The sequence below is a fragment of the Vicugna pacos genome, chromosome 35 (assembly GCF_048564905.1).
Source record: "Vicugna pacos chromosome 35, VicPac4, whole genome shotgun sequence".
Taxonomy (NCBI): Eukaryota; Metazoa; Chordata; class Mammalia; order Artiodactyla; family Camelidae; genus Vicugna; species Vicugna pacos.
Genome location: NC_133021.1, coordinates 25,645,137 through 25,666,306, shown reverse-complemented (window position 1 = coordinate 25,666,306; position 21,170 = coordinate 25,645,137). Strand labels below are relative to the sequence as shown.

The window sequence follows — 21,170 nt, the reverse complement described above, 5'->3', positions numbered from 1 at the left end:
GAAAGGTCTACAACAGGCAAATCCATACAGACAGAAAGTAGATTAATGGTTGCCAGGGAAGGGGAGAGCAGAGAATTGGACCTAACTGCTAAGAGGTAGAGTGTTATTTTCTGTGTGTGTGTGATGAAAATGTTCTTAAATTAGACAGTGGTGATGGCTGTACAACACAGTGAATAGACTAAAATCACTGAAGTGTGTGTTTTAAATGGTGAATGTTGTTATGTGAGGCATGTCTCAATAAAAAAAGCCTACAACATATATTTTAAAGTTAAACAATAAAAGTGATACATAATTTTAATGATGAAATTAAAACTTAGTAATGAACGCTTTTTTGAGATTGGAAACAAAACAAGGATGTGAATTACCATCACTTCTAGTCTGCATGTACTACAGATCTGTATCAGCACAAAAGAAAAAAGATAAAAAACTCAAAGAAACTGTTAGAATTAAAAAATAAATTTGGCAAGGTTGCAGGATACAGGGTTATTATATCAAAATCAATTGTATTTCTGTATAGCAAATATAATTGGAGAGTAAAATTTAAAAAAATATCATATGTTATCTAAAAGCATTAAATACCTAAGAATATATTTTTTAATCTGCAATATGTACACACAAAAACCTTCAACAAATTATTTAAATTTTTTTCAAGACTTGCATGAATGGATTTATTCATGGGTTGCAGAGTCAGTGCTGTCTGGATGCCAATCCTTCAAAAATTAATCTATATATTCAATGTAATCCCAAATGAATATCTCAACTGCATAATTTGTGGAAAACGACAAGCTATTTTAAAAATTTTTATGTGAATGTGAAGTGGCAATCTTACAGGAGGAAAACAAAGCTGGAAAATTACTGAACCAGACACCTACTGTGCGGCTACAGTGATGAAGACCGTGTGGCATCAGCACCAGGATGGAGTAGATTAACGGTACAAAGGAGAAAGTCTAGAAACAGACCCAGACATTATGGATACTTGTTTTATAATAAAGGTGGCACGTGCAGAGCTGCAGCAAGCAATCATTTCATTAATTGGTATAGAGTCAATTGGTTTGGAAAACTTCTGAAAGAAAATTAAACTTGATCATTACTTCACACTAAACACAAATATTAACTCCAGGGGACTGCAAATCTAAATGTAAAAAGTAGAAAATTAAACTTCTAGAAAGATTTGGAAATATCGTTACGACTGCAAAGTGGGAAAATACTTCTTAAACATGACAAAAAAACACCAAATAAAGGAAAGGAAACGATTGATGATTCAAACTAATAACTCTGTTTCATCAAAAGACACCATTAGGAGAGTGAAAAGGCAAGCCAGAGTCGAAGAAAAACGTGCAAAGATTCATTTCTGAAACATTTTAAAAACTTTACAAACCAGTATGAAAAAACACAGGTCACAATAAAATGACTTGAAAAGGCACCTCACATAGGAGAATACAGACGTCCAACAAACGTAAGAAAAGGTGTTCAATCTTAGTCACCAAAGGATATGCAAATTAAACCATAATTAAACATCACTACATACTTAACAAAATGATTAAAAACATAGAAGACTCAATCCAGTGTTAGTAAGAATGTAGAGTAACTGAAATTTTCATATCCTGCTACTGAGGTATAAATTGAAACAAACATTTAAAAAAAACTGAATTAGTTACTAAAGTTGATCCTGAAACTTAACTTCAAAAATAGAAATTTACACATATGTGTACTAAAAGTACAATAATGATCACAGGAAATTTATTCATTATAGTTGAAAACTGAAAATAACACAAAGCGCCAATAAAAATAAATTGTGCTATATTTCTAAATGGATTGTACAGCAATGAAAATGAACAAACTACTGCAACACACAATAATGAATGAATCTCACAAATGCTATGTTCAACAGAGGAAAGCAGATGCAGAGGGAGATATGGAATGTGTTACAGACTGAATGTCTGTGTCCCCCTCAATCCATACACTGCAATCCTAACCCCCTAGTGTGATAGTATTAGGGGGTGGGGCCTTGGGTGATTAAGTCATGAGGGTGGAGCTCTCATGAATGGGATTAGTGCCCTTATAAAAGAGATCCCAGGGAGCTCTCTCACCTCTTCCGCCACTTGAAGACACAGCAAGAAGACTGCTGTCTATGAACAGGAAGAGGGCCCTCACCAGACACCAAATTTGCTGGTGCCTTCATCTTGGACTTCCCAGTCTTCAGAACTGTGAGAAATAAATGAGTTTAAGCCACCCAGTCTATTATATTTTTGTTACAGCAGCCCAAATGGACTGAGATAGGATGATTCCATTTATAAACTTCAGATAGCAGGAAAAACTGATCTGCAGTGTTAGAAGTCAGGATAGTCATTCTCTTTGTGGAAGAAAAGAAAGGTGGTGACCAGGACAAGGCATGAGTGTGGCTTCTGGACACTGGCAATGTTCTACTTCTTCATTTTGGCAGTGGTTAAGCTGGTTTACCGTGTGATAGTTTACTGAGCCGTGTTATTTATATTTTATATACTTTTCTGTATGTATTTTACTCAAAACAAAATTTAAAAACCTTACTTGTTTTTTCTGTGTTCTGTTCCTGTTTTCCAGCCAATCGTCCATTTGCTCCTCAATTTCTTCTATAGAAGTTCCATGATCATAAGACTGAATATATGCACTTTCTAAGGGTGTATATGTAGGAAATTCAGGCTTTGGTTTTTTTACTTTGACTTTCTTCTGCTCTAAAAAAAAAATGTTTAAAAGAACCAATTAATAAAAGAATAAAAAGAATTTCTAACATAAAATATTCACAGACCATATCTTAAAAGAACACACACACACACACACACACAATATATATATTAGTCTTTCATCAAAACAGAATTGCTTTGCTATAGTTAGCTGTAAGTTTTACTGCACATTATTTACCACATTGTTTTAAAATAAAACTCACAGATGCTAATGATAGATGATTAGGATGTAACCCCATATCAATTTGTATATATCTTTAGTTTTGAAAGTGCTGTTCATGAAATGTTTCATTTTGGCCCAATGAAAAGAGCCTGGTCATCAGTGTTCTAACCCTAACTCTACCACCTAATAGCTGAATAATACTGGGCAAGTAACTAACCCTTAGAACAAGTGTCCAGTTTCTCTTCTGTAAAAGGGAGCTGTATCTAACCTCAAAGTTGATGTGAGGAAAACTATACATCCCCTAACATACTACTTGGCAGAAAATTAGCTCGTAACAGTATACTCATAAGTGTATTCATCTTTTCAGTATTTTACAAGGCAAAATCTAATCTGGCAACATCAGGAGTAGTTATCAATCGATGTTTATCAATTTATCAATTAGCCTCTTCGTTAAATCCTTTTTTGATTAGAGTTAACACTGAGAAGCAGCTCCATTCTTAATCACTACTGTCAAATTCATCCAGCCTTTAACAGTATCTTCACCAGCCTCTGTGTGTGTTTCACATGTACTATAATGCCAATATAATAAAATTAATATGACATTGGCATATGAATACACAAATTCCTAGAAGAGAATAGACAATCCATAAATATTTCAATTCAGTGGGAAAAGGATCTAATAATACTGGCACAAATGAATATCCTTTTGAAAGAAAATTGGAAACAGCCTTATATATAAAATCCTAGTTGGATAAGAGACTTGACTTTAAAACTCTTCCAAAAATAAACCTAAAAAACTATCTGTACTATTTAAAGGAAGAGGAAATCTTAACTAAGACTGAAAACCCAGATGCCATAAAAAGATATAAGAATAAACAAATCGAGAGAAATAACAGATTTAGAAAGATCACCTACAATTCAGAGTACAAAAAGAAAACTGATACATAGAATACATAAAGAGATCTTATAAACTGACAAGATGATAAGTAGCCCAACAGAAAAAATGGCCAAAAAATAATGTACGTTAATATAGTAATTATTGTTGGTGTTGTGATATCATGTACACATACACACCGTATGCGGAGAGAGCTGATGGCTACTCTGTTGACTTATTTTTGTAAAAGGGTTTATATAGGACATGCATGATGCCTCACATACCATCTAAGTTATAACAATGTTAATAATCTTAAGCCATTTAGGTTCCTAGGCTCCAGGTTCCCAGGCTCCTGCAGTAAGCACAGGATGTTACATGATCAAGGACAGATTGTTTTAAAGTTTGTCACAAAACTTCATTAAGTAGGCCATCTCTTACCCAGCCGGCCATGCCTGTCTTAGGTTGTCCTCCTCTGAGGATCTTACCCGTTCATTGGCTATCCAGCCGTCCATACTGGATACATTAAATAGGCCATCTCTTATCCAGCCAGCTACGTGACATTTCTCCCAGCTTGTTTATCAGTTCAGCCATTGCTTATTCTCTAGAGCCTTCAGGCGGGGGCCTACAATTATGTGCTGGAGAGGGTGTGGAAAAAAGGGAACCCTCCTACACTGTTGGTGGGAATGTAGTTTGGTGCAGCCATTATGGAAAACAGTATGGAGAGTCCTCAAAAACTAAAAACAGACTTACCATTTGATCTAGCAATCACACTCCTGGGCATATATCCAGAGGGAACTTTAATTCGAAAGGATACATGCACCCCAATTTTCCTAGCAGCACTGTTTACAATAGCCAAGATATGACAACAACCTAAATGCCCATCGATAAGATGAATGGATAAAGAAGTTGTGGTATATTTATACAATGGAATACTACTCAGCCATTAAAATGAATAAAACAATGCAATTTGCAACAACATGGATGGACATAGAGATTGTCATTCTAAGTGAAGTAAGCCAGAAAGAGAAAGACAAACATCATATGATGTCACTCATATACGGAATCTAAAAAAAAGAAAAAAAAGAGGACACTAATGAATAGTCATATTCAGAGAGGTCATCTTCAGGGCAGTCATAAGAGAACTGAAGCAAAGAGATTCTGAAAATTTTAAAAACGAAAAGAAAAAAAGCAGGAGTAGCTACATTACTATTAGGTAGACTTCAGAGCAAAAAAAAAAAAAAAAAAAAAAAAGCCAGGGACAGAGAGGGACATTACATAATGATAAAACAAGGTCAATTCATCAAGAAGATATAGTGGTCTTCAATTTGTGTCTATGTACCAAATAACAAAGCTGCAAAATATGTGACGCAAAAAATGAGGGAAATGAAAGGGGAAACAGACAAATTAACAACCACTATCAAAGACTTCAACATCCCTCTCTCAACAATTGACAGGATAACTAAACAGAAAATCAGCAAAGATATAGAACCTAACAATACCCTCAACCAACAGGATCTAATTTCTATTTTCAGAATATTCCAAAAGCAGCAGAATACACATTCTTTTCAAATGCCCATTAAACATATACCAAGATAGACTACATCCTGGATCATAAACACATCTCAAGAAATTTAAATGAACTGAAATCATAGAGTTGGTTTTCTGATGAAAAGGGAATCAAACTAGAAATCAGTAACAGAAAGATAGCAGGAAAATCCCCAAACATGTCGAAACTAAACAACATACTTCTAAATAATCCATGTATCAAAAAAGGAAATCTCAAGGAAAAAAAAAAACTGAACTTAATCAAATTAAAATATATTGAAATATGTGACACAGAAACAGTGCTGACTGAAATGTATAACATTAAAAGCTTGCATCAGAAAAGATGAAAACCCTCAAGTTAGTAATCTAAAAAAAAAGCCAAATGCAAGCAGAAAGTAGAAAACAATAAAAATAGAACAAAAATCAATGAAGTTGAAAACAAAAGCAATACAGAAAATCAATGAAACAAGGAATTGGTTCTTTGAAAAGATCAGTAAGACTGACAAACATCTGGCAAAACTGATTAAAAAAGTGAGGAAACAAGTTACCAATATTTTAGCACTGAAACAGGAGAAATCACCATAGGACATGCAGATGTCAAAAGGATAATAAATGAACAACTCTACACACATAAATTTGATAATTTAGATGAAGCTGACCAATTGCTTGCAAAATACAAACTACCTCAACTCACTCATTATTCAGTGTAATACATATGTGGTATAGATATTTAAACAGCCTTGTAATTATAAAGAATATTTAATTTGTACTTTAAAAACTGCCAAAAAAGAAATATCCAAGCTCAGATGGTTTCACTAGAGAATTCTACCAAATGTTTGAAGAATTAACACCAATTCTATACATTCTCTTTCAGAAAATAGAATACTTCTCAATTCATTATATGGTGGTAGTATTATCCTGATACCAAAATCATATTAACAGTACAAAAAGAGAAAACTAGAGACCAATATCTCTCATGAATATAGATACAAAAATCCTTAAAATATTTGCAAAGAGAATTCAACAATATATAAAAGGGATTATGCACCATGATGGTATTTACTGCAGGGATGCAAGTCTGGTTCAATATTCAAAATTCAATCAGTGTAACCCACCAAATTAACAGGCCAAAGAAGAAAGGTCACATGATCATATTATTGATGAAAAAAATTTAACAAAATTCAACATTAGTCATGATTAAAAACTCAAAACTAGGAATGGAGGGAAACTTCCTCAACTTCAAACAGAACATCTACAAAAACCCTACAGGTAACATCATACTTAATGGTACAATAATAAAGCTTTCCCCCTGAGGTTTTTAACAAGAGGAAGGATGCCCTCTCTCCCTACTTCTGGTCAACAAAGACCTGCAAATGCTAGCTAGCAAAATATGGCATGAAAAGGAAATAAAATGCATACCAATTGGAAAGGGAAAAAAATTATCCCTATTGTCATATGACATGACTATCTATATAGAAATGCAAGGAATCTATGTAACAACTCCTAGGACTAGTAAGTAAACCCAAAAAGGTTGCAGGATACAAGATCTACATACAAAAATCAACTGAATTTCTTTATTTAAAGTGAGTATTTGGAAACTGAAATTAAAAATGCAATATCATTTACAATCACTCGAAATAAAAAACACTTAGATGTAAATTTACCAAGATAAATACATGATTTGTAAGCTAAAAACTACAAAACATTAAAGAAATTAGTGAACCTATAAACAAATGAAGTGATACACTCAACATAGTAAATAGGTCAATTCTCCCCAAATTGATAGACAAGTTTAACATAATTCCTATCAAAATTCCAGCAAGATTTTTTTAATAGACATACACAAGATTACTCTAAAATTTACCTGGAAAGGCAAAGGAACTAGGATAGACAAAACATTTTGAAAAAAGAAAATGGGAAGAATCACTCTACCTGATTTTAAGACTTATTGTAGAGCTGCAATAAACAAGGCTTCACATTGACAGAGGGATAGAAATGTAGACCAATGGAACAGAACAGAAAAGCTAGAATAAACCCTACATAAGTGAGGCCAACTGATTTTTGACAAAAGTGCAAAAACAATTCAATGGAGGAAGAATAGTTAAAAAAAAAAAACAACACTGAATATCCATAAGCAAAAAAACAAAAACAAAAACCCAAACAAACAAACAAAAACCTTTAAACCTAAACCTCACACCTTACAGAAAAATTAAGTTAACATGGATCATAGATTTAAATGTGAAATTATAAAAATTTTAGAACAAAACATAGAAAAATTTTAGAAACTACGGCTTGGTGATGAGCTCTGATATAGTATCAAAAGCACAACACATAAAAAACAATTAATTGGACTTCATTAGAATTAAAAATTTTTATCTCTGTGAAAGACTCAAGAGAATGAAAAGACAAGCGACATATTGGGAGAACATATTTGTGAACCACATATCTGAAAGAGGAATTATATATAGAACATATATATATAAAGAACTCTTAAAAATTCAATAGTGAAAAAAAGGTCCAAATAGAAAATAGGCCAAAGGCATGAAGAAAGATTTTACCACAGAGGATACACACATGACAAATAATGAAAAACCATGAAAGATGTTTCAATATCACTATCCACTAGGGAAATGCAAATTAAGACTATGGTGAGATATCTTTACACACCCATCAGAACAGCTAAAATAAAAAATAATTAGAATGCCAAATTCTGGTCAGGATGCAAAGAGACTGAATCTCTCATACATTGCTGGTAGGAGTATAAAATGATACAGAAACTATGGAAAATAATTTGCCAATTTCTTAAAACTCTCAATATAAACTTATCATATGGCCCAGCAACTGCACTTCTGGGTTCACACAAAAATTTTTGTATGACTGTTCAAAGCAGCCTTATTTCTGACAAATACAAAAACTAAAATGTCCTACAATAGGTGAATGGTTAAACAAACTGTGGTATATCCATACCATGGAATATTATGCATTAATAATTACTGACACATGGAACAACTTGGATGAATCTCAAAGGTACTACAAGCGAAAAAAGTCAGTGTCAAAAAAAAAAAAGTCAGTGTCAAAAGGTCATATACTATATGATTCTCAAATTCACACCCTCTAAATCATACAGTGAAAATGACAAAGTTGGACAGATGAAAAGTAACTTAGTAATTGCCAGGTATTAGTGGTAATGGTGGAATGACAGAAGGTGATGGGTGTGGCCATAAAGGGCATAGTGGTTGATTGGGGTGGTGGTTACACTAATACATGCATGTGATAAAATGGCAGAGAACTATACACAGATCTTCTATCAATGTCAGTTTCCTAGTTTTGATATTATACTATAGTTATGTAAGGTAACCAAATGGGGTAAACTAAGAAGGGTACATGGGACCTCTCAGTACTATCTTTGCAACTTCCTATGAATCTATAATTATTTCAAAGTAAAAAGTTAAATAAAAAGGCAGTAATTCAACAAATGGTGCTGGGAAAAGTGGATACCACTGAAACTGAAGATAAAGAAATTGGACCCTTACCCACACCATATACAAAAATTAACTCAAAATGGATAAATGGCCTAAGTGTAAGACCTAAAACTCGAAAAGTCTTCCAAGAAAATATAGGACAAAAACGTCATAACACTGGATTTGGCAATGATTTCTTTGATGTAACACCAAAGGCATAGGCAATGAAAGAAAAAATAGACAAATTAGACTTCATTACAATTTTAAAAATTGTGTGCCTCAAAAGACAGTATCAACAGAGTACAAAGGCAACCCATTAAATGGGAGAAAATATTTATAAAGCATCTATCTGATAAGGAATAATATACAGCATGTATAAAAAAACTCCTAAACCTCAACAACAACAAAAAATCTGATTCAAAACTGGGTATAGGAGTTGAATAGTCATTTCTCCAAGGAAACACCCATTAGGATGGCTACAAGGAAAAGAACCCGGAAAATAACAATTATTGGCAAGGAAATGGAGACACCGGAACCTTTTGTGCACTGTATGTGGGAATGTAAATGGTACAGTGTTATGGAAAAAAGTACAGAAATGCTTAAAAAAAGTAAAACTAGAATTATATGATCCTACAGTTCCACTCCTGGGTATATATATCCAAAAGAACTGAAACCAGGGACTTAAACAGGTATTTGTACCCCCAAATTCATAGCAGAATTATTCACAATAGCTAAAAGGTAGAAGCAACCCAAGTGTTCTCTGACAGATGAACAGATAAACAAAATGTAGTGTACATATACAATGGAATATTATTCACCCTTAAAAAGGAATTCTGACATATGCCATATGACTCTTGAGTACATTAAGCTAAGTGAAATGAGCCAATAACAAAAAGACAAATTCCGTATGATTAGACTTTCATGAGATATTTAGAGTAGTCAAAATCATAGAGACAGAAAGTGGAATGGTGGTTGCCACAGGATGGGTGGAGGTGAGAATGGGGAGCTACTATTTAATGGGTAACAGAGTTTCAGTTTTACAAGATGAAAAGAGCTATGGGAGATGGACGGGGTAATGGTTGCACATTATGAATATATTTAATACCACTGAACTCTGCTGCACTTAAAAATGGTTAAGATGGTACATTTTGTTACGTGTATTTCACCACAATAAAAATTGAGGGGATAAACAACACAGTGGGTTTATTGTAGCAATCATGAAAAAAGGGGGAAAAATCCTAATATTAGGTACTTATGGCTTAGGATAAAATTTCCACTTACAGTATCATATGGAATCAAAAAAGATCGTATCTCATTATATATAGAAATAAAAACGATATACTCTTAACTAAGTAAGCTGTGCTGATCACTCAAAAAGTAGTTTTATTGATAACAAAGATCCTCTTGTCAAAAATGTTGCTAAAGAGTTTTAATAAACTGCTCTAAGAATTATGAAGTAGAAAAGAGCAATACAGTATTTCTAAATGCATTAATTCACTCAGTAAATATTTACCGAGGGGCTACCAAATGCCTGGCATTGTTCTAGGTGCTCGGGTTACACAGCCGTAAACAAGAGAGACCAAAGTACCTGACTTCGTGGATCTTACAAACTGACACATTACGTTCTGTAACAGAGTAACATTAAGTTCATTAAGTAACACTGAGTAGGTACTCATTGCCAAATTAGTAAGTAAAATTTTAGTTGAAATTTGACTAGTTAATCTATAGGCATAAACGTTATATATATTAAATTGGATAAAATCTTTTTTGAATCATTTCAGTGGGAAAACTGAGACAACATTATATTTAAGCATCATAGCATTATGATTTGACATAATGAGGGAACTGTAAATTTATATTTGAGCTATACGATTTTTCAAATTCATATTCCATTGTTACTAGAGCAAAGTACTGAGGAAATAATACCATTTAGATATTCTTTGCTACATATAAACTCTTGGGACTAGGGCTCCTATTAGGTTTTGCTATATACATATGTCTACTTACAATATGGTTCTTAAGTGAAGGCAGAGTTTCTATTTGGTCTTGTTTCCAAATGTACTGGAGCAGTGATTTGCCAAATGCTTTTCATCAATTATCTCAGAGTAATCGCCCAGCAATGAGCACCCTGTTACCCAAGGAAAACTGTTCTAACCCATCGTGGTTACATCTACCTTGTCTCCTTTGTCCTCTTCCACACCAACCCCTGAATCAACTTACAGATCAGCACTAGCATCTCCTTTCCTCCTGAACCTGAGTCTTCTAGAAAACCAGTCTTCCACTACCTTGGGGAAGGTGAATGTTTCCCCAGCCTGTCACCCTAAAGAGGCATATTATGTCCACCACCTTCTTACTGTCCCCTTGGCATCCCTACTTAGGCCCATCACCGAGGCATGGAGTGGGGACCACAAAAGAAGGAAAACATAATTAATGCCTGGAACGATTATTTCCACAGGTAAAAAGGCAGCACTTGGTGGTGGGGTTTTGATTGCTTGATTTTGCTTTTGTTCTTAACACAGATAAGGTACAGAGAAAAAAGGGGAAATAATTAAGTTTTCCTTCTACTCTTCCTCCTTCCTTCTGTCTTTAAATAATTTTAAACTTTACAATAAATTTCTTTATAAAATAAGTCATTTTTTCCCATTCATGATATAGGCTGTTTCATTACAGTACTTAGAACTTGCATCTATTGAATTAGATTAGAACTCACACAATTAGAGAATGTGTAAAAATATTAACACTGAAAAAATCTTATATTTATAAATATTCAACCTATTCAAACCTAAAACTGATTAAAAGTTTATAATAAAAAATAAATGCTCAAAAAATTTCCAAATAATTATTACATTTTTTTTGCATAAAGACTTCCCAGAAAAATGATATTTATTTTTAAGAAATCACCCTTTTTAGATTTCCTCCTCTAAAATACCATTTTAGTAAGATCACCGTACCCTACTCAGTATAGCTCTAGTGCAGCCCTCGGCAGACACTGCAGAATCTCAGCGGTGAAGCAGATAGACTTGAGGGCAGATTAGCAATTAGGTCATGAAAAACAGGCAGCATAAAATAGCTATTGCTAATCTGCATGAGATGCATTTACTCAATTAAGCAGATGGAAATGTTATTATGAACTCAGTATTCCAATGATGGTCTTTAAAATTAAGAAGGATAGGGGCAAATGAAATGCACACTGGGGGATTTGGGGACTTTATGTATTAATTCTAAAGTATACAGTGTAGAACACTGTAATGAAGTTAACAAAATTAATTAAAAGATTCTTTGCATGTAACCATTAGAGACTACATTTAAAAATACATGACAGTTTCTGACGTTATTAACAGTAATATGACTGTTCTTTAACATTCTTAATGTTGATACCATTACCTTTTCTAAATACACCACTGATCTTAAAACATGAGCAACGGAAGTCTTACTACTGAGACCTAGTAGGAGTATTATTTTTAATATATTTTCTGGTATTTATTTTCCTCATTTTGAGTTTCAAGAAATAAGTTAGTAATGAATTTTCAAACTTTTTAGAAGACTATCACACATTTGCTGGCACACAGAGTTTTCAGATATTTACCTATTATAAAATTTGTGCTTCTTTACATACTATTTTTTTTATTAAACAATAGTAACAAAATAAGAGAATTTAAATCTGTTTGAGAATTGTTATCAAATTCTCAGGCAGAACAAAAGTCTTTGAACAATTTTGAAAAAGGGCTGTGAAAGCATGACTGTAAAAGCAATAAAATTAGTGTATTCATTCTGCCTCTACAGGTAAATTTTGGGTTGGTTTGTTCTTTCTCCTTTCTTGTAAAGGTGATTTTTTCCCCTTCTTTTTGATGAGTCTTAAAAGGCTTAGAAAATTTTTATGGAACAATTTGACTTAAAAATAACAAGTATATAAAAACTACATTTAGAGTTTCATTTATTCATTGATTTATTCAATTTAATTAAAACTATTTCAACAATTATTGTAACATCAACTTCTGTTTCAATCTTAGGTGTAATGTAACAGTAATAATCATTTGTCCACCCTTACTCTCCAACACACACATCAGTCGACCTTAATATGTAATCTTCTAACATCCTAAACTTTCCTCTCTTAAGCAGAAGTCTGCTTTAAACAATTATAGTTTGCCTGAATACTATTTTGTATTTGTAATTGTTGAAACTTTTTAAATTATGTGCTGTACAAGATAGGTTTTCATATGACACTTACTATGATTCATGGTATTACATTAATTCATATATTTAGATATTCATCCATTTGTTAAACATTTACTGGGTGCCTGTATATTCAATGTTGCAGACACAAAGATGAAAAAGAAACAGCCCCTGTTCTAAAGCTGCCCAGACACCTGAAGGATATAGAAGGCAAAAAAATGGCTCCCTAAACATGACCATGTTCTGATCCTCAGAACCTGGTAATATTTTACCTTACACAGCAAAAGTGTTTGCAGATGTGATTAAGGTTGAGCACCTTGAGATGGATTTCCCTGAATTATCTAAACTGGCCCGATCTAATCACAAGTCCTTAGAATTAGAGAATCTTTCCCAGTTATGATCAGACAGAGATGTAACTACAGAATAGTCAGAGAGATGAAACAATGCTGGCTCTGAAGAAAGAAGAAGGGGGCCATGATCCAAGGAATCTGGGAGACCCCCAGAAGCTGGAACAAGAATGCAGCCCCGCTTGGTAACCTTGATTTTAGCCCAGTGAGACTAACGTCAGACTTCTGACTCACACACAACTGTAAGATGATAAATTTGTGTTTAAGCCACTGAATTTGTGGCCAGTTGTTAGAGCAACATTAGAAAACTAATACTGGGGTCATCTCGTCTAACGTGTTTTTTTGACAGAAAAGGAAACTAAATCCTCAGGGTCACACATTTAGGTAGTGGCAATGCACTGCTTGAGTTGGAGAGAACTTAATTCTTCTCTCTTCTCAAACCATGATCTGGCGTCCGGGTAACAGCAGAAAGCCAGACTTTCAGTTTATGAAGGGAAACAGCTATCACCATTTTTCTATACATTGAAAGTGTGAATTGACTGTGTGGTACACTAATACCACAGCTGCTCTTTTTCAGCTTGGTTTGGCTAAGTTATTTCTATGGGCTGCAGGAATAGCTCTTCCCATACACCCTCAAAAGCACACAAGTCATTTTGTAAACTGTGTATTTATATATGTTTATAGGCATTAAGCAAAAATGTCTGGGTAAAAATGGTGTTTGTACTGTCTTCTGTGCCCAGACTGGCACCATGCACACCATTCACTTCTCTAGGAATCCGGGTAGGTGGAGGGGAATGAAATTTGAACCCAAAACATTCACATTTGGAATTCGTAAAAGAATAGACGTCACCTCCACGAATTCAGTCAACAATTACCTACTGATCACCTACTATGTGCCAGGGACTCATTAATGTCCTCATACAGACATAACAGTGAACAAAACAATTAAAGTCCCTACCCTCAAGAAACTTCCTTTCTATTAGGGGAACCAGACAACTAACAAAATTAATTTATAAATTAATGCTAAGTAGTGTTAAATGTTCTGAATAAAAATAAAGCAACATAAAGAGACAGAGTATATCTGTGTGGGAAAGAGGCAGGAATAGAAAATTAGACAAAAAGACCAGGGTTGGGAAAATGCCTTCCTTAATAGTTTGCTCGACTCTTCCTAAAATCAGCAAGAACTGTCTTTAATATTCACTGAAAGACTTCAAACATACTGATACTTTAGTCAAGGTGTTTCATACTATATAACAATAATACAAATGAAACAAAGACTTTTAAAACAAAAAACGTTGACATTTTCAGGTTCCCCGTTTACTACTATAATATTTCAAGCTGTGATCAACAGGATAGACTCAACACTAAATACCAATAATGACTGCTGCACTGGAGTATTTTAGGACTTTCCCAACTTTGGGTGCCTCCCAGACTAAAGGAACTATGTGGAACTACATGACCCATTTTAATTTTATCCCCTCTTCTGATATTGAGCTGTGTGTGCTTCAGAAATTACTAATACAGTACAGTCCACATATAATACATTAAGTACCAGTAACTATTTAGAAAGTAGCAAAGAAAGCACAGAAAATTTAATGACTGCTGAATTTAAGGGAAAAATCCAAATTCAAATAATCAGTTTTATATAATACAGTTAATATAGTAAGGCAACATTTAAAACTCACTTTGAAGTGTTTCAAGTTCAGCTCTAGTCAATGCATCTTCCTTTTCCTTCAATCTTGTTTCTTTATATTTGGCATAAAACTGACCAGCATCCTGCAAAAAGAAGTTACAAATAAATTAACATAAAAGTCAGTTTGCTTTGATGGTATTTTCCATGTAACTTCAACTGAAAGTGGTATATTCATTTAGCAAGTAGTCTTCCTTTGTGGTTATGTTTTCACATTTTATGACAAGCAGAAGAAACTGAATAAGCAGTTCTTTGTGATTTTTCTCTTAGAGAACTAATGAAAGCCAGAAATTACATATAAATATAAGTAAAGTCTTTTCTTTCAGATACATGAGGGAGGCATCTTCTCCCTGTTTTCTTCTATTGTGTATTTTCTCAATATTCTGTACGGACAGAGAGCAGAAAAACACACTTGCTGAACTGAACTGGATTATTTGGTAGCACAGTAAATTATATTATTGTGACTAACAAAGCACTAACACTGTTTTCATATTAGTCCCTTAACGCCAAAGGATTTTCAAAATCATTATATGTAAATCTGATTATGAAACCTCTATGACCACATAGATACAAGTGGAAGCTGTCATTCTTCCACCGCACTTAGACACCAGTTCCTACCACAGAGAGGTGAGGGTTGAGGACACATACTGTGCATCAGACACTGAAGTGTCAAGATACAGAGGCTAGTCTCAAGGAGTAGCGTTTAGGATAGGTAAGACTTTCGCAGAGTGCAGAAAAAAGACTAAGCCTTCAACAATTACAGACATGGGAAGAAACAAGTTGGTGCTCTAGGCATATCAAGAGCCTGACACTGAAAAAAGCAAAAATGGATCATTTTCCACCACCCCTTGACTCAAATTTCATCTGTTCTATAGCAATACTACTTGTAGCTGCCAGGCTACACCATGCTATGCTTTCATGTCTCTCTGTAATGCTTTGCCTTCTAGCTGGAATATTCTGCTCCCCTACCATTATTCTGAAGAACTCTTACCCATCCTTGAAAACCGTATTCAAGCATCACCTGTTTTGTAAGTCTTTCTGACCTTCCCCGGCAAAGTAAATCTCTCCTGTATACTGCTTCTGTATTTAAATGGATTTCTGTGATTGCCTGTATCATGCTATATCCTGACCTAGAAAATGAGAAATTTGAGATAGGAGTAATAGTATGCTCAGCACAGTATCTAGCATCGAGCAGGCACTCAATGAGTATTCACTGAACTGAACTAGATTGAAATAAATGAGAAACCTTGTTAAAAAAGAAATAAGGGCTTGATGACTGACTGCTGTGGAATAAGAAAAAGAGGATAAATCTAAGGTAACATTCTCACGTTGTAAGATTCCTAGGACAGAAAAATCATAGACCCATCTGAGTTTTATTTCTGCAGGAAACAAAGGAACAAAATCAATCCTTGGCTCTATCTCGATTCAGATGTAAATGCGTGAACACTTAAACCTCGGAATGGGATTATCTCTTTTCATCTGCGATTGTCCAAAGAAAAGATTTCTCCTGGGGTCTGTGTCTCCTGGGGTTATATCAGAACTCTTCTACCTGATACTTAATTAGAGAAATTATAGGGCATATCTAAAATCACTGAATAAGTATAATAAAGGTGTATCTCTTATTCTTTCCATTCTCACCTCATTTCTTCTAGAAGGTTCCCATACACCCTGGACCAGCTAAATGGTATAATTTGGAGGGTGCAGAAGTCATGCACCTGACTTACTCATCCTCCCATGCCCTTATGTACTTTAAATTTCATCAGGGTTTAGGGTTAAGAATGTATGGCCTCTTAACATTCCTTGCACCCCTAAAACACTCAACCTCAGAACAGTCTTATTTTACATTAAACCGTATCAGTCATTCATTCCTTGGTATGAATGAATGAGTGGGCTTATTAGCTTCTTTCCAGAGAGTGATTTTTAATAGTAGGGAAAAGGTCGGAAAGGCATTGCCTTCTTCAGGGAAATAACAAAGGCTGCACCGTGTAAGGAAAGGGTACAGATAAGTTAGTGATGAGGCATGAAAGAAGGGAAACTGAAATCAGACACCACGGTATAGTAGAGTGAGACAGAAGAGTGATGGCGAGGGCAGATTTTAGAGGCAGGCTACCTGGATTCAGAGGTCAGCTTTGCCATCTCACTAGCTACGTGACATTCAGCATTACTTCACTTTTTGATGGGTGGATCTTCTCTTCCATAAAACGGGGATAATAAGAGCACCTAAGTCACAGAGCTGTCGGAAAGATTAAATGTGCTAATACATGGGACACCCTGAGGCCCTGTATGTGTTAACCTATTTTTATTATCACTTCAGCATTTTGCCAAGAACGTTAGTTATTCTCCACCACAAAGTAAGGGTGAGTTTTCCTGTTTTATACTTAACCAAAAACAAAACTCCGCCTGCAGAATCCTGTCTTGCTTACATGACTTCTTTTCACCTGAACCCTCTTCGCCACAGCGCAAAAAGCTTTTGCTGGAGAAATCTTACTCTGGTCCTACCAAATTTGAACACTTCTCTGCTAATGTTTCTTCCTCCTGCTACAGCACAGAATTCCACTAAAAATTCCCTTCCGAAATGCCCACTAGATTCAAAACCATACTATCTGAGGATAGCAATGCACCCAATCACCTTAATCTACTCCATCTAATTCCAAGACTTCTAACACATTCCCTCGTCTCACCATTTATTCTAAGCAAAGAACCCTATCCTCTTTTTGCTCCATTTCTAAGCATTCATTTAAATGTTCATGCTTTTTCGTTCCTTCATATCTTACTTGTACTTTTGAATTATAATTACAATATACTCACTCTAGGAAGCATTACTTCTTTAATAAACCTATAATCTCAAACAATTCTACTATACCCAACAAACTCTACATTGTTCCAACAATCCTTCTGTAAATTTGGTGTCCTACACTATAAGATGCACTGACAAACTAGAAGACTTTAAAAGGAAAGTGATCAAACGGTGAAGGGGCTTGAAACTATATAGTGTGTGTATGCATATATATACACATACACACATACATATAAATACACACGTATACTTATATATACACATATTTTACACTGAAGTATAGTTGATTTATAATACTGTGTTAGTTTCAAGTATACAGCAAAGTGATATATTTTTTTCAGATTACTTTCCATTAGAGGTTATTATAAAAAATTGAATATAGCTCCCTGTGCTATACAGTAAATCTCGGTTGCTTATCTATTTTATGTATAGTAGTTTGTAACTGTTAATCCTATACTCCCAATTTATCCTTCCCCACTTCCATTTCCCCTGGGGTAAACATGTCGTCTATGTCTGTGACTCTGGGCTTGAAAGTATATTTAAAAGGGATTGAAGATGAAAAAATTCAGGATAATTTTTGATTTTGGATAAATCTAACAAATAGCATTCTAAAAGTTAAAAATCACCTGAAAATGAAACAGACTGCCTTTGGAGGTAATATTCAAGAAAGACCACGCCAGGCCCCAGGGTGGGGGGGGTGTGTGTGTGTGAGATATATTTAGAAGAGGTTGAATAACAGCAGTTGTTTTCAACCTTTTTTCCCTCCCACTCTTCATGAGAAGCTAATTTCACGCCACCATCATTGTTAAGTAGGGAAAATAAACACAAAGTTTCATTTTGAGTCCAAAATAAGCCCCAGTTAACCTACACAGGAAATGATACATTCCTTGTGGCCATAAACTCATCCATTTTGGAAACAATGCCTGGCACATAATAGACACTTAGTATTTGAAGAGCGAACAAATGCTTGCTTTAATCAATCAGGGCTCTGGACTGACTAAATTTAGCTCCATAATCCTGCATTAAAACTATAGACTTTACATTGTTCCAAACAGAGAGTTCTGACCTGGAGGAATTTATACTCTTACTGACAGAACATGAGGAAAAGCTTTTACTATATAATCAACTCTCTTAATACTCAACAAAATTTCTTGGAGGGCTCAAAACTCGTCTGCATAGACATAAAGCAGAGGACTGATTTTACCTTATAGAACTATGACTGACTTAAAGAATTTACATGTTACGGGTGGTTCTTTGTACGCAAATACATAGCATGGGCTCCTGCACGGGAAGGTGTTAAATTTATTTCTAGTTTTACTTCCAGTTATTTACTGAAGCACTATTATATGTGTTGTATTTTGTTAGGATATATGAGGATTATATAAGACAAGCAGTTGCCCTTAAAGCATATGTAAAAATAACTATGGATATTAACCAAAATAAAGAATATAAACTCCAAGAGAACGGGGATTTTTGCCTTATAATTTTTTTTTTAAATTTTCAGGGCCTAGAAGAGTATCTAGCACATAGTAAGCTCTCAATAAATATCTGTTGAACGTATTATTGGAAGATGAGTGGTGCTCATCCAACATTCTATCTGTTTCCCCACATTTCTTTATCATCTTGAGATTAGGTGGGGTGATGGGACTGGTTCTGGATGGGCTGTGGTTGGCAATACCATGTCTCATTTTAAACCAAACATCAAAAAGCTTGTGCAGTCCTCCAGCTCTCTACTCTTGCAGTGGTGAGCAAGGAGGCCGCACGTTCCAGGTGGGTACGGCTACAAAACATCATTATTCTAAGTCCCTAAATGGCTGGCGAGAGCAGAATGCCCCCTTCACCACCAACCAGGAGTAAATAAGAGGCATACACTGGAAAAAAAAATTTCAAGTCACTGGAATTCCAGAATGATCTGTACCATACCATAGTCTTTCCTGATTTATACAAATACAAAGTGCTATGAAGTCAGCACAGAGATTATAGAACGGGAAGTTTTCAGTTGGCCTGATCAGGAAAGGCTTCATAATGATGACAATCTAGCTAAGCCTGCAATATTTCCAAGATTAGTGAGCTACAAAATGGAAGATAACCATTCTTATAAACCTTTCTTTTTAATATTATTGTCATAGTTTAAGTGATAAAATAACATGCTGAGCTGGCACTGTTTATCATGTTTTGGTTTACTTTTACTTCTCCTTACAAACTTTAAAATATTAAATGATTAAAAAAAATTTAGGAAAGAAGGGAGTTGATTTAGAGTGGTATAAGCAGGGAACTGGTACCACCTGTCCTAAAGGCAATAAGGAACAGGGAAGAACTCAGAGCTCTGAGAGGGAGCTGCACGGAGGATGGAGGATGCCCCACCTCTGTGTCCGACAGCACCAGTCTCTTCTGCTTGAAGCTTACATACAACCTTCAATATAGGAGACTATCTTAAGTACATTTTTAGAAATCTGCCCACAAGTCCAGTTGCTCTATATCAATTTTGCTCTCCCACTGACTTACAATCTCAGAAGTATATATAATGTGTAATTACATACAATATATAACATTACAATGAAGAATACAGGAAAACTTTTAAATTTCATACTTTGAATAAGAGTCAATTTTTTTGTACGGAACTATGATAATACTAAATTCACAAGAAGAAAAATAAAACAAAAGAAGAAGTTTTGCTCTCCTCTCTTTGAGTCAGCAGCATTCAAATAAATGGAAGGGCCAAAAGCTCCTTTTTCCATCTGGGCAAAGAGGGAGAGATCACAGAAGTCATCTATTCAGCCCCAAATCAACGCGAGAATCCTTCTACAATTTTTATAATAATTACAATCTGCTTCAATCCTCTTACGGAGAATTTAAGATCAGATAGCTTATTCACTCACTGTAACACTAGCTACTCAGCTCATTACCCAGCTGTTGAAAAAATTTATTCTTTCTTAGCTTTTTATATTTTTTATATTTTAAATTTATTTTCATCTGCTTTAAGTTTCACTTCTACCATTAATTAGTTGTGTCGCTTTGGGCAAACTGCCTCACCAATGAGTCTTAAGTATTTTTCATCTCTAAATTATGGAGCTGATGAGGCTGCATATCGCTCACATTCTACCTAACACTCTGCGGTTTTTAAATCTTTAAAATCTTTTCTACAAAACTCTACTTTATATTCTGTCTTTGGACCGCCGAATAATTGCATCTTATGCCCTCCTTTCAGAGGGTGGAAGGAATGGAATCTTTGTTGCGAGGTCTTTCCAATTTTCCTGTATCCCTTTGTCCTTCTGTGGCAGTGGAGTTTCAGCCTTATAAAAATTCAGACGAGCTTTTCCACCCTTTTTCATTTGTTTACATATACCCTATGTAAAGTATGTCTGTGTGCAAAAATTTTTCAAAAAGTTACAAGAGTACT

General features: G+C 34.7%; 1 protein-coding gene across 1 annotated transcript in view; it reads right to left on the bottom strand.

The window, feature by feature from the left end:
- DNAJC1 (DnaJ heat shock protein family (Hsp40) member C1) overlaps window positions 1–21,170 on the bottom strand; it is a 149,451-nt gene that overhangs the window by 54,750 nt on the left and 73,531 nt on the right. The window contains exons 7-8 of the mRNA XM_072955148.1: window positions 14,969–15,059; window positions 2,548–2,711 (exon numbers count right to left, since the gene is read on the bottom strand). Of these exons, the coding sequence (XP_072811249.1) occupies window positions 2,548–2,711; window positions 14,969–15,059 (255 nt within the window). The remainder of the gene's footprint in view (window positions 1–2,547; window positions 2,712–14,968; window positions 15,060–21,170) is intronic.